The 13,280-nt window shown below is 42.5% G+C and overlaps 1 protein-coding gene across 1 annotated transcript in view; it reads left to right on the top strand.

Moving 5' to 3' along the window:
- Positions 1-13,280, top strand: part of FRAS1 (Fraser extracellular matrix complex subunit 1) — a 402,680-nt gene that overhangs the window by 178,825 nt on the left and 210,575 nt on the right. Inside the window, exons 10-14 of the mRNA XM_087826788.1 lie at positions 1,288-1,377; positions 3,199-3,234; positions 4,609-4,756; positions 6,208-6,351; positions 7,686-7,820. Of these exons, the coding sequence (XP_087682914.1) occupies positions 1,288-1,377; positions 3,199-3,234; positions 4,609-4,756; positions 6,208-6,351; positions 7,686-7,820 (553 nt within the window). The remainder of the gene's footprint in view (positions 1-1,287; positions 1,378-3,198; positions 3,235-4,608; positions 4,757-6,207; positions 6,352-7,685; positions 7,821-13,280) is intronic.

Below are 13,280 nucleotides of genomic sequence, written 5' to 3'. Positions count from 1 at the left end.
GCAATCAATGCTCTTTTCATATTTTTCTTTCATGCAGTGTTTTAAGCATAAAATATCATTGTGATTATTCTGTTTATGCTATCTTACATTATTCAATTTTTACCTAACGTGGTTTTTGCACTTTAGATGTAATATAGATTCTAAATTAAATAATGTCTTCATTTAAAGAAATACTGCCATTCTTTAGAAAATAGATATATCTTTACAAGGTAGAAAGTGCTTTAAAATACTCTTTAGCTCATAGACATTAGATGTTAGTGTATCTAACAAAAAATTGCAAACAGAGATTGTACTTTTAACAGGAGATTCCCTGGGAGGTAGAACTGCAGTGGAATTATACTTTCTAAGTTATAAAATTCAGTACTATTTAATGTTTTGTAGTAAGCATTTTTTATTATTTTGTAATGAAAAATAAGAATTTTGAAATTGCTGGTATTTGGAAGTTGAAACGATAAGACTTTGAAGGTTAAACATCTGCCTTCTTGCCCGGCCAGGCGTGGCTCAGCGGCTGAGCATTGACCTAGGATCCAGGTGATCGGGGTTCGATTCCCGGTCAAGGCACATGCCCGGGTTGCGGGCTGCAGCCGATCAATGACCCTCTCATCATTGATATTTCTCTCTCTCTCTCTCTCTCTCTCTCTCTCTCTCTCTCTCTCTCTCTTTCCTCCTCTCCCCCTCTCTCCTTTCCTCTCTGAAATCAATAAAGGTATATTTAAACATCTGCCTCCTAGTGTGGCATTCCTTCCCTTCCTCTTATAATTTTTAAAATAGCGATAACGGAAGTTAGATAACAGCTCGGGCGTATTGAACAGTTTTTGCTCTGCTGTTTCACTTGTGCCTGAGACCACACCTGTGCATACGGGATGTGTCCGGTGTTGTATTCAAGGGAAAACGTTGGTTTGATTTGAGCGCCGTAAATGAAACCGAACCACGAGTTGAAACCTTGTACACCGAGGAAAGCCTGATTCTTTTCTGAAGCTCGCAGCCTCCAAGACCACAGCATTGGCCTTGGCCATTCTCCTTTTTCACACGAACTCCTGGTCGTGGGCACGAAATTGTGGAGGGCTCTGTGCGCAGGTAGCACCAGAACTGGAGGGAAAAGCCTTGGGGGTGCCCAGGGACTGTCCTGACTAGACTCTCACTCAGAGGGGAAATGAGTCCTGGGCCGAGGCAAGGGGAGCGCTCAAGGTTTGCCTTCCAGGCAGGGCATCCAGCTGCTTCGAAAGGTAGCACCTCGACGTGGGGACGTTCATCTGATAGGTCTCTCTGCAACCCTTACTTCTACAGGGTGAAGAATTAATTCACTTAGATGGAAAATGCTGTCCTGAATGCGTTTCGAGGAGTGGCTATTGTGTTTATGAAGAAAATGCAGAATTTGTGAGTATTAGGCTAATAGCTGAAAGCTATTAAGAATTAATAATTCAAAATTTATTTAATGAGGGGGCATGACCTTCTCATTTCTTTCACCTGTTTATTTGTTTAACAAATGTGATGTGGACCTACTATGTGACAGGTACTGGGGATACGGACGTGGACACAGCAGGGAGAGTCCACGCTCTCACAGAGTTAATGTTTTAATGTGGGGACACAGAGGGCCAAGTACTGTCTAGAGAATAAAGTGGCTTAATGGGGCTAGAGAGTACCCAGGTGGAGGCAGGTGCTCTTTTACATAAGGTGATTGGGGAGTCCTCTCAGGCAGAGAAATCTGAGCAAAATTTCTCCGCAAGCATAAAAAGCCTGAAGCAGAAGTGTGCTTGGTGTGTTTAAGAAACAGCAAGAACATGAGTCCGGCTAACACCAGGTGACTGAGGGGAAGGGAGGTGGAGATGAGGTTCAGTAGTAGCCTGGATGCCATGATAAAGGTGTGTTTCACCCCGGTGTAGATGGCAGCTGCTGGTGGGTAGTAAGCGGAGCAGTGCTGTGATCTGGCTTCTTGTGAGAGGATCACCTGGGCTGCTACTTGGGCAAGTGACAGAGGGGGTGAGGCTGGAAGTAAGTGTTCCAGTTAGAAGAGTTTTGCTCTAGTCCAGAGAAAGGGTGATGGTGGCTTGTTCCAGGAAGGAAGTGGTGAAACGTGATCAGGCTCTGGATTTATTTTGCAGAAAGAATTTTGATGGATTAGATGTGTTTTGAAACTCTGTTTGCTAAGGTTTTATTTCTCCCTGTACCTGTACCTTTTTATTGTATACCCAAAGGAAAAACACACACATACTTATCTTAATCTCTTCAAATTCACTCTATTCATGTAGCCCATATTTTCCACATGAGGTTGTGGAATATTAATAAATTCACTTTGTTCTTAAAATATGCCACTTGATCATAAATAGAACTGTTTCGTTGACCAAGATTATAAGAATTACAATTCAACACTTTGATTTGTGAACTGATTCCTGCACACTTTTCCTTTGTGATTCGGGTGGATTGCATCTGTCAGCCTACCGGTGTCCTGCATCTGCTGAGGAGCAGGATTGTGTAGGGTTAATGCACAGGCACTAGGTTGAAATCCCTGCTTTGCCACACACTGTGACCTTGGGCAAGTTACTTATCCTTAACTGTAAAATGGTACTTACCTCATGGCTCTATTGAGATGATATGTACAGAGCACTTAGAACCATACCTGACACACAGAAACAGCTTTAAAATGATATTATTGTTGTTATGTTGTTGGCGTTGTTTGTTTAATAGTGGTGTTTCATAGTCAGTCATTCTCTTTTCTTAAGAATTTGCGAGATTAAAGGTTCCCTATAAATGTTGAATCTGTATTTTCTCAATCAGAGTATTAATTTTCCTGCTCATTTTGGGAGATAAATTAAGCCCAGTGGAACTGAAGTAAAGCAAATTTTTTAAAATAAGTACAAATTCCCATAATGCTTTACCTAGTGCCACACAAGATTCAAGAATGTAACCTTGCAAGCTTAGATCTTCTGACTGTGAAGTCCTTCCTGTCGAGGGGAGTGGAAGTCAAGTGCTCAAACACAAAGCGAGAATGAGAATTTAAAAATATTTCCTGGGCAGTTGTCTTCACCTCATATTGGTATGCTTTTCTTATTTTCGAGAAAGATAGGTTTTATTCCTATTTATAACTGGCGAATGATGTAGCATGTCACTTGGGGGAAAATGGATAGTTCCTAATGAAAAAACAGATCAGCCTAATGGCGTTTTTAGTGGTATAATAAATACATTTCTTTTTGTTCCTAGATGTCCTCAAATGTGAGTGAAGTTAAACGTATTCCAGTAAGTATAGATTTTAACTTTATATAGATATTTATAAAATTATTCTAGGCTGTTCTGGGGAAACCTCACTGCTTTAGTGTTTTTAACAGTCATGTTTGATGGCCGTGGCCTAGGACTAAAAATCTTAGTGATAACTAAGACTTTGATTCATTGAACGTTTCCTCCTTTCTTTAGCTTATTTTTTTTTTTCCATAATTGGTCATTAATACTACAAGGGCCTGCGCAGATCCTTTTTTGTTCTTGTGATGATTTTCTCCTGATTTTTTCTGGCCTAAAAAATCTCAGTTAAGTCTAAAGTACAATTTTATGTACCGCAAAACGTTAAAGAGAGAGCTTTTCGGGTCTTGAGAGTGTCCACGCTCCAGGCAGTGCCAGGTGTTCCTGCCCTCTGTGTTGTTTGCAGGACAGTGCTGTGTAGTTTCTTTCTAAGGGAGAATGTAGCGTGTTTGTTTATTCAAGCAGTCCCGCAGCGGTGGTGGCTGCCGAGTCTGGTCTGCCTTGAGATGGAAGAAAGCACTTTTGCTTTCTCAAGGCAGCATTTCTCATTATTATAATATTATCATTCAGTGTTGCTAAATACTGTCGCATTGTTTGGAATTTTAATATCAGTTGGCTTAATAAATATTATACCAAATCTTTGTTTTAAAATATGCTTTTCTAGTCTCACCTGTTTTACCTCCTTCATCACCCCAAAACATTCTGGTGGGAACCCTTGTCTCTTTCTTATATCCTGGGTGAGTGGGAAGCGATAAATTAATAATAAATAAATAAGCTCTTTATAATTTACATTGGATTCTCTGTCAAAGTACTAGTGTTTATTAACATGGTTTGGTTGGCTGAAGAGAATATTTTAGAGTGAGGCAGCCCATGGCAGGCACATCTACAGCCCACTAAAAGGTCCCTGCCCAAACTTTCACTTTAAGAACGCAGTGACTCCACTGTTACTCTTACGGCAGCAACCATGAGGAAATTCTTGGCTTGAACCAACTTCCCACTGTTATGAAGATTGTATTTAATGTACCTGCTAATCACTAGGTAATGAGTAAGCCCCTGTGGTGTTTTGTCCGTGAGATAGGTTGAGAAACAAGTGTTCTGTGCTGCTTGCTTATCCTGGTAGCCCCAGAAGGCTATCACAATTTATCTCTCTGCTTGGGTTCCACATTAAAATAAACCAATTAAAAACAAAGAAGGAGAAATGCTGCCCTTTTACATTTAGGACACCTCTCCTCCTGACCTGTTTCGGAGCTAGGTTTGACATACTGCTGATCAGGAGCCTGCACTCTGTCCCTCGCGGAGATGACAGATTCTCCATCGGGAACTGCCTCTGAGCCTCTGCCCTCTGCCAACAGCGTCTTTCTTTACTGTTTCTCGTAGGAGGGGGCCAGGTGGGAGGACGGCCCTTGCAAGGTGTGCGAGTGCCGCGCGGCTCAGGTAACTTGCTACGAGCCCTCGTGTCCACCGTGTCCAGTGGGCACGCTAGCCCAGGCGGTGAAGGGACGGTGCTGCCCGGAGTGCACGTCAGGTGGGTCCGTGTCTAATTTATTTTACTGAGATGGTTTTACTATAAAAAAATTCAGAGAGTTCCGATTCCCCAGCCCCTTGCTTTCCCCCCCCGCAACCCACCCACTGGGCCTGTTGGTTTGTTTCTTTCTTTCTTCCAGATTTTTCCAACAAATGGTGTTAATTAATCTTGATCCATGTATTTGCCATATTCAACTGATGATGGGTAGATGACCTCTGGGCAAGTCATTGGCCCTCTCTAAATCTTCATTTTCTTGTTGGTGAATGTGCTTTATCTACCTTACAAAATTACTGTGAAAAAATTAAACAACATAATTTTTGAAAACTTGTAAAGGCAACTATATGTGTTAGGACTGTTTCACTTTTGAAGCTATAAGGACAATTGCTGAAAGTTTGTTATGGATGTCCATTTTTTTTAAGGTGAGCTATTCAACAGATGGCTCCTTTTAGAGTTCTTAAAAGGGTTCTTGAAGTTTAAAGACTCATTAATTTCTTCCAAAAGAAAATTTTATCTACTTGTTCTGCAACTCTGCTTTCAAATCACCTGGGGTTGAATTAGTTCCAGTTAATAATTGTTGGCAAGCACTGGAGTTACTCTGGCTGAGCAATAATTTGCCCATGAGCTTCGTCTCTCAGAGAAGTGACATTTTCTTCCATTCATATTTCATAATTAATTGTTTTCATCTGTGGGTTGCAATTTTTCACATTGGCAGTTGCTCTTGTAGCTCTCAACTTATTTTGGCTAATCACAGTGTTTCTGTGAAGAGTTTATCACAGGAAAAGCAAAGCGACTTTATGGTTTAATTACATTACCTTCACTAAAGTGCCTCTCTGGGCTTTCCAAAACAAACATTTAGCACATTGTAATACACCACACCTTGCAAATCAGGTCCTTGACAACTTCAAAACCTGAAAGTAGTTCTTTGCTGACAATTACTGTTAAATTCAGTGCTAATCCCAATTATTGGCAATGAGATTTGAAATTTTGGAGAAAAAGGAGAAAACTGGCTGAATTTTTATAAAAGAAAATAACGATTTTTTAAAATTGTTTTATGCCTTAACTTTTTATGCACATCAGAGCTTAAGAATATCTGAAAAGTCATAAATGATTGAATCTGTTTAAGTCATATATTGTAGAGCTAGTCATTCCTGTCTAAAGAGGCATTCCTGCAGGTAGAAGCATTAATAGAGCTGGTCTGGTAATGTTTTTAGCATCTTCAATTTGAAGCTACAGGAGACAGTGATATCATTTCAGATAAGGAGAGATTCTTGGCACTCTCACATTAAAATCACTTTTTTTCTATTTGGGAGGCTTTCATACATAAGTTACAGAGTTTTCTGTTCTTCATATTCTACACTGTTCCATATACCCTGAGATTCTTTTTCAGAAGGATTTAAAAGAAATAAATCAGGTGGTCTTTACTGAGTTTTCTTCTTTGTCTTTGATTGTAGTTTATTGCCACCAAGACTGCTTGACCTGCTCTCAATCTCCAGACCACTGTGACCTCTGCCAGGACCCCACGAAGTTGCTGCGGAATGGACGGTGTGTGCACAGCTGTGGCCCAGGATTTTACCAAGCCGGTGCTCTCTGTTTAGGTATGGCTCTAGGCAGAGTCCAGAGGTGGACAGGGGCTGACTGTTGTCAGGAGGGGGTCATGGATGCAGGAAACGCACAACTTCCAAAAACCACTAGTAGGTAGTAAAGCCATCCATAGGTTACTTGGCCTCTTTACCTGCAGGTCTCTTTCTTCTAATATTTTGCAGGTCTCTTTCTTCTAATATTCTAATATTTTGACGCTTACTAGGAGATAGGTGATGGGGAGGGTAGACGCTTGCTAGGTAGTCATGGCTGGATTTTTCATTTTTTAAGACTTTCAAGGATAGTAAGATCAGGATGCTTGGTGTCATTTATTAAGACACGCAGTGAATCCAAGATAGAACTTTAGAATTGATACAGACCTTTGAGATCACTTACTAGAACTTTCTCATTTTGCAAATGTGGAACCTGTGGGACAGAGAATCAACTGGCTTTCTCAGCATCACACTGGTAATTAGTAATACAGCTTCTCTCTCGTGGGTTCTTACCAGAGGATCCAAAACGGGTCCATGTGCATTTTAGAATTCTTACCCATGTGAAAAGGAGAACTTACCTGGGAAAACTTCGTGTAATTGAAGACAAATTATAGTTACTTTTTTTTCTGTCTCTGACTCATAGGGTTAACTATGAATTTAAGAGTGTGTAGGTTCATATACTGGCAGTGAGTATTTAATCTCTTTGTGCCTCAGTGTTCTCATCTGTAAAGTAGGGTAATACTGGTACCTTCCTCAGAGGGTTCTGGTGAAGATAAGTGAGTTAATATGTAAAGTGTTTAGAATAATGTCTGGGATATAGTCACTGCTCAATAAAGTTAACTGCTTTTATTATTTTTGCAATTATTCACTTATTCTTACTTTCTCTCCTGATTCATGATCTTCAGACTGTTTGCAGGTTATTTATATATCTGCTATAGGTTGTGGAGGCCAGGGATAGTTTTGTAAAATGGTTGAGTGAGAAAGATATTGGGGGCTAATGGATAAAAAGAAAGGAACACACCCCTGAACCAAACTGCCTGGCTTCCAATGCCAGCTTCATGTGACCTTGGGCAAGTTCCTTAACCTCTGAGTTTGTTCCTCATCTGTAAAACTGGGATTAATAATATCCACCCCATAGGGTTGTCGTGAAGATGAAATGCATTCATATATGTAGAGCACTTTGTACAGTGCCTGGCATGAAATATGTGCTGTATAAATGAAGGCTAAGTTATTTTCTTGCCTTGTCCTCTGTGACCCCAGAACCTCAGAACTGGGCTCTGCAGGAACTGACTCTGGGGTGATGTCTTTGAGCTAACCAGAGCTTCCCTTTTCTTTCTCCCGACCTTGTCCGGAGCCAGCCTGCCAGCCTCAGTGCTCCACGTGTACCAGTGGGCTGGAGTGCGCCTCCTGCCAGCCTCCCCTGCTGATGCGGCATGGGCAGTGTGTGCCCACCTGTGGCGATGGCTTCTACCAAGATCGCCACTCCTGTGCAGGTAATCACCGGCCAGACCAGCTGCTGGTTGGGCCACTAAGAAAGCCACTCTTACTCCCAAGCCATCTGGGGTCACCAGGAGCTGTAAGCAGCTTTTCAAGTAAGAGAAATTATTCTGAACAGACTCCTGATGGGATGAGAACAGTGAATGAGAGAGATGATACACATTGTTTTTATAACCTCATTAGTGCACTAGTGATGTACATATGTGATGCAATTTTTGTAAGTCCTTCTGCACATATTTGGGGGCACTGGGACAGCATTTAATTGACCCCATACTTTTAGTTCAGAACTGTCATTATGTTATAAGTTGGATTCCTTTGTAGTATAAACACACATGGCTAAAATGAAAATAAAGGGGAAAGTACATCTATATATTTTTAAAACTTCATTTCCACCTAAAGAGAGAGGGATAATCAGAAACAAGAAAGTGACATCATAATATTGAACTTGGACAAAAAAGGAGGCATTTATTTAAAAAAAAAAAGAAAAGAAAAGAAAAAGAAAAAGAAAAAGAAAAGGAAAAAAGCCTGGCCGGGCATGGCTCAACGGTTGAGCGTCAACCTAGGATCCAGGTGATCAGGGTTCAATTCCTGGTCAGGGCACATGCCCGGGTTGTGGGCTCGATCAATGACTCTCTCATCATTGATGTTTCTGTCTCTCTCTCCCTCTCCTTTCCTCTCTCTGAAATCAATAAAGATATATTTAAAAAAAAAAAAGAAAAGAAAAGTAGGCATTTAAATTTGCTCTAACTTTACTATGTATGTTTTTTTGTTTTTTCCCCTCACCCGAAGATATTTTTCCCATTTCTTTTTCCAAGAGAGTGGAAGGGAGAGAGAGAGAGAGAGAGCAATATCGATGTGAGAGAGACACATCCACTGGTCGCCTCCCTCAGGGGCCAGAAATTGAGCCTGCAACTGAGGCACGTGCCCTTGGCCAGAATCGAACCCCGGACCCTTCAGTCCACAGGCTGACACTCTAACCACTGAGCCAAACTAGCTGGGCCACTCCTATGTAGATTATTCACTGTATATTCCTACTTATATTTTAAATTAAGATCTAGGTGAAATTCTAATAGTGTAACAGTCTCTGGAGGTAGGTGTAGTCTTAATAAAATTTAATTTGTTGTTTATACTTGATCTTTTTTTGCAATAGTGATTATAATCATGGGTATAAGTAAAAAAGTAAATAGGTGAAGAATTGTTAAGTGGAGAAATGGAAGCAGGAGGTAATGGTGAAAGGAAAGACAGGCCCAATCCTAAGGCGAAGTCCTCCTGAGGGCGGAGACGGCATCCAATGTGCCCGGAGCTGAGGCAGGTGCGCAGTGGTGGGTAAACCCAGGTGGGCAGACCGGCGGAGGGAGCGGGCGGGGTATCACTCCTGGTGTGGGGGGAGCTGCCCTCTGCAGCTGGGCAGGAAACGGGCAGGTGCTTGATGAGAACGGGAAGGTGGCCAGGCCGACGGTCCACTGCTACACTCCTCTCTTTCCTGCCCTTGGTTAGATTTTCAGGGAAATCATTTGAAGGGAAATAGTGAAAGAGAAGACATGCATAGTATTCTTCAGATGTGCAGGCTGAATGGGCTCTAAGGTTTGTGAAGGTCCCCTGTTTGGAGGCTGCTGGCCCCCTCCTTCCAGACTGTGGTCAGAAGCACCGTCCACGGGATTGTGGTCACCATCTTAAACGGAAACAGTGGCACCGTGTGTGCGCACTGGCCTTGGCGCCTGGCTCCGGGGTTGCTCGAGGGCCCTAGGAATATCTTCTGTATCCTGTAGCCCCAACATCAAGGGCTGCACAAAGCGTTCAGCGTTTGAACAAGTGTTTGGTGAATGAAGGGACGTTGTACCTCATAGTGATCCTTGAAGGACCAGTGTTTCAAAAGAAGTTTCAGCCATAAAAGGGAAAAGAACCTTTAATGTTTATTGATTATCGTGTTCTCTTTACCTGTTATTTTAGAGCAGGTTCAGAGTGGGCACATGCAAACGGCTCTGTAAGTGTCTGATGTTTGCACAATTTAGGTAAACTGCTGAAATTTCAATTTGATGAAATTATTGAATGTATTTTTTACTCCTTTCTTTTATCCCATCAAAGAGACCTCCTACTAGCACTCCTGCGACAGATTTGCCTTTAAGAGGGAATTAATTTCCCTTAGATTTTATTCCTCCCTCCATACCTCCTCCACCCCTTGCCACACATCCCCCGTACATATTTACATTTTTATTTCTTTCTTGTTTCTTTTGGGGGAGCATTTTCCTTCCTCTCGTGCCCAGTGTTTTAATTGGCGATGTTAACGCTGTTGTAGGGCACTTTAGAATAGGTAATGTTTCATTTGATTATTGGTTTACGTCGCTGGCTGCTTCCACATTCCATCCACATACTCATACACAAATGCCTGTAGTAGAGAGTCTGGGAAAATTGAATTCCTTCCAGGGAATTAAACCAATTTGCTTTAGTTCAGCCTGGTTGCATTTTTATGCATAAAATGAGAAGAAAAGAGAGCGGGGGGCAGAGAGAGAAGAGAAGAGACTGGTCTTAAAAATTACAGCTAAACAAACTTGTAATCAATTTCTATATACTGTCTCTATGCTGAGACTACTACCCAAATAATCTTTCTTCTTTTTTTTCACTGAATTTATTGGGGTGACACTGATTCTCAAAACCATATAGGATTCTAGTGTACAGCTCAATAAAACATCATCTGCACACTGTGGTGTGCACCCGTTGCCCCAAGCAAAGTCTCTTTCCATCCCCATTCCCACCCCCTCTGCCCACCTCCACCCACCCCACCCCCCTTCTGGCTATCACCACACTATTGTCTGTCTCTATGTGGTGTGTGTGTGTGTGTATATACATATATATATGTGTGTGTGTGTGTGTGTGTTTTGCTTAATCCCTTCTGATTATTAGAATTTTTTCCCCAATATCTTCTTGTGCCATTTTTGGTGGGTTTTCACCACTGACCTTGGAAGTCTGTCGGTCAACCAGTGCTCTTCCAGTATGTGTTAAACTTTTCCAAAGGAAGCCTGCCAGTCTATGGTCACAGCAGGCTTTTTCTGGATTCATTCCTCTTGGCAGGGTCATTTGTGTTATGACTGGCATAATTCTCCACTCTATTGACCCATCAAAACCAAAAGAAAGTGAACATTGTGCTGAGGAAACTAATTACCAGAAATTTCCTGATTAATATTCATGCTCATTGCGTCAGATCCAGGCAGAGTGAGAGACGTTGGGCAGAGCCCAGCGGCACATCAGAGTGGCTCTTCATCAAGAGAGTTCAAGCAGGTAAACCAGAGGGAGTGAAAGAAGACAGGAGCCCTGCCAGGGGATCGCATCCCTAGGGGCCCTTATCATTTCCCCTTTCCCTGATCCTGCGGCATACACACACAGACACACATGCTGTGTGCGTACAGACCTGGGCGTATGTGTGCGTGTGTTAATATTATTCTTGCACTCTTGTGCTTGACTGAACTGAATATCATGGCACCCGCACCAGTCCTTGCTTCTTTCCTCCTGCTCTCCCTAGCCTTGGAGTAGGATGTTTTATCACTAATGCCCAGCACCACCCAGTTTTTATACCAGTCTCAACCAGAGACAGGTAACATATAAGTTGCCTCTTTCCCACAGCTGGTGGGGCCAAGTCATAATCATCCTCTTAGTACCCACATTTCACATTTTAGGCCTGGCATTCAGGCTTCTGCCTTAACCTTTTGGCTTCCTTTGCTGCCAGCTGGGATCTGGTCCAACATTCCTGTTGCCCACCCTGCTGCACTCTTCTTGACAGTAAGGACATCAGGTCCTAGGAATGGGCTTCCACTTTGATTCCTGCCACCTTATCCTGTTGTGACCATCTTCAGGAATTAATAGCCCATCTCAAACTCATCCCAGCCTGCTGGCCAGGCTTGATACATGTATGGATGCTCCTTACCCCAACTCTCAGCCCCATCACATCACATCACCTTGCAGCCTTCTTGCATGGCTCCTGGGTACCCCTTGTACTGAAAGAATTATATTCTCCTGTCAGAGTGGTGGTTCCATTGCCTCTTCTAAGAAACCCTGGTATTAAATCTAAATCTGGATCCAAACTGAGCTCACCATGTCCTCAGGACATTCTTTTTTTCTTTTGAATTTATCTTTATTGTTGAGAGCATTACTGATGTCCCCCCTTTTTTACCCTCATTGCCCCCCTCCTCCTGGCTCCCACTCCACTACAGGCCTTCACCACACGTCTGTGTCCATGGGCAATGCATGTATGCATATAAGTTCTTTAGTTTCTTCCGGGTCCCCCGGCCCCCCTTCCCTCTGAGATCCCACAGTCTGCTCCATGCTTCCATGCCCCTGGATCTATTTTGTTTGTCAGTTTGTTTTGTTCATTTGGGCATTCTTTCTTGCTTGTCGTGTTCCTCTTTTCAATCAGCCTGTGTTCCACTCTGGTGGGACCATTGACTTGTGCACACAAATCCTAGATATAAGAGCCCATTAAAAAGAAAAGTTAAAACCACCAAACATATGCCATGCGAGATTAGTTTAAAATGAGTAGCTCAGAGGCCTGTGGACTCTGAGTAGAGAAAGAGTAGAATTTAACCCATTTTTGTATGTGTATCAGTGTTTGTTTTGTTTCCTTAAAACTTCCATTATTCACAAAGGCCTAAGGATGGAGCTGTGTGTACCCCATGGCAAGTCCTGCCTTCGTTCTGCAGGCCCGAGAGGGGAGGGAGTGCAACGCTGCGCTTAAGACCGTAGGCTCTGGGGCCAGGTCACCTGGATTCCAGCCTTGGCTCTGTCACTTACAAACAGTGCCTTCTTGAATTCTGTGCCTCAGGTGCCTTATGCGTAAAGTAGAAACAATAACATCTGCCACATAGCGTTGTTGTGAGGACTGAATGAGAAAATTCACACACGTCCTTAAGGATGGTGCCTGGTACCTAGCAAGCCTGCATATGTTCGGAGACAGATTTGTGCTTTCCACTACCCCTCTCCCCTGCCCCCTGCTCCCTTTCTCTCCCCCATTCATCCTCTTTGACCACCACTCTAGGTCCTGAGGATATGAAGATAAATAGGACTCCGTCTTTGCCTGTAGTGAGCTTCAGTGAAGGCAGGGTTAGCTGCTGCTTTCAGAGCAACACACACAAAAATAATAGCACAAGGACCTATGTGGTTTATTCTATATCTGATTGCTGTGTCTTCTTAGATTTTGAAACTTAAAGAATCAGGCAGTTAAACTCTACCTCTCATTGCTGTAGGGTTTGGGGCAAGTCACTTAATCTCTTTGAGCCTCAATTTCCTCAACTAGACAATGGGGAGAATGTTATCTACTGCAAACCATTAATATGAAGTTAGAAAAGATGTTCGAAAATGTAAAGATACTGTGTCTTGCACATAGTGAATGTCTGTCAAAAGGCAGCTGTTGTCATTATCGAATGTTCCTTTATTCTTGAATTTATGGGAATGAAAACCGAACAACC

Source organism: Miniopterus natalensis, chromosome 1 (assembly GCF_054644295.1).
Source record: "Miniopterus natalensis isolate mMinNat1 chromosome 1, mMinNat1.hap1, whole genome shotgun sequence".
NCBI lineage: Eukaryota > Metazoa > Chordata > Mammalia > Chiroptera > Miniopteridae > Miniopterus > Miniopterus natalensis.
The sequence above is the reverse complement of the archived record's forward strand: the minus strand, read 5'-3'. Positions and strand labels throughout refer to the sequence as shown.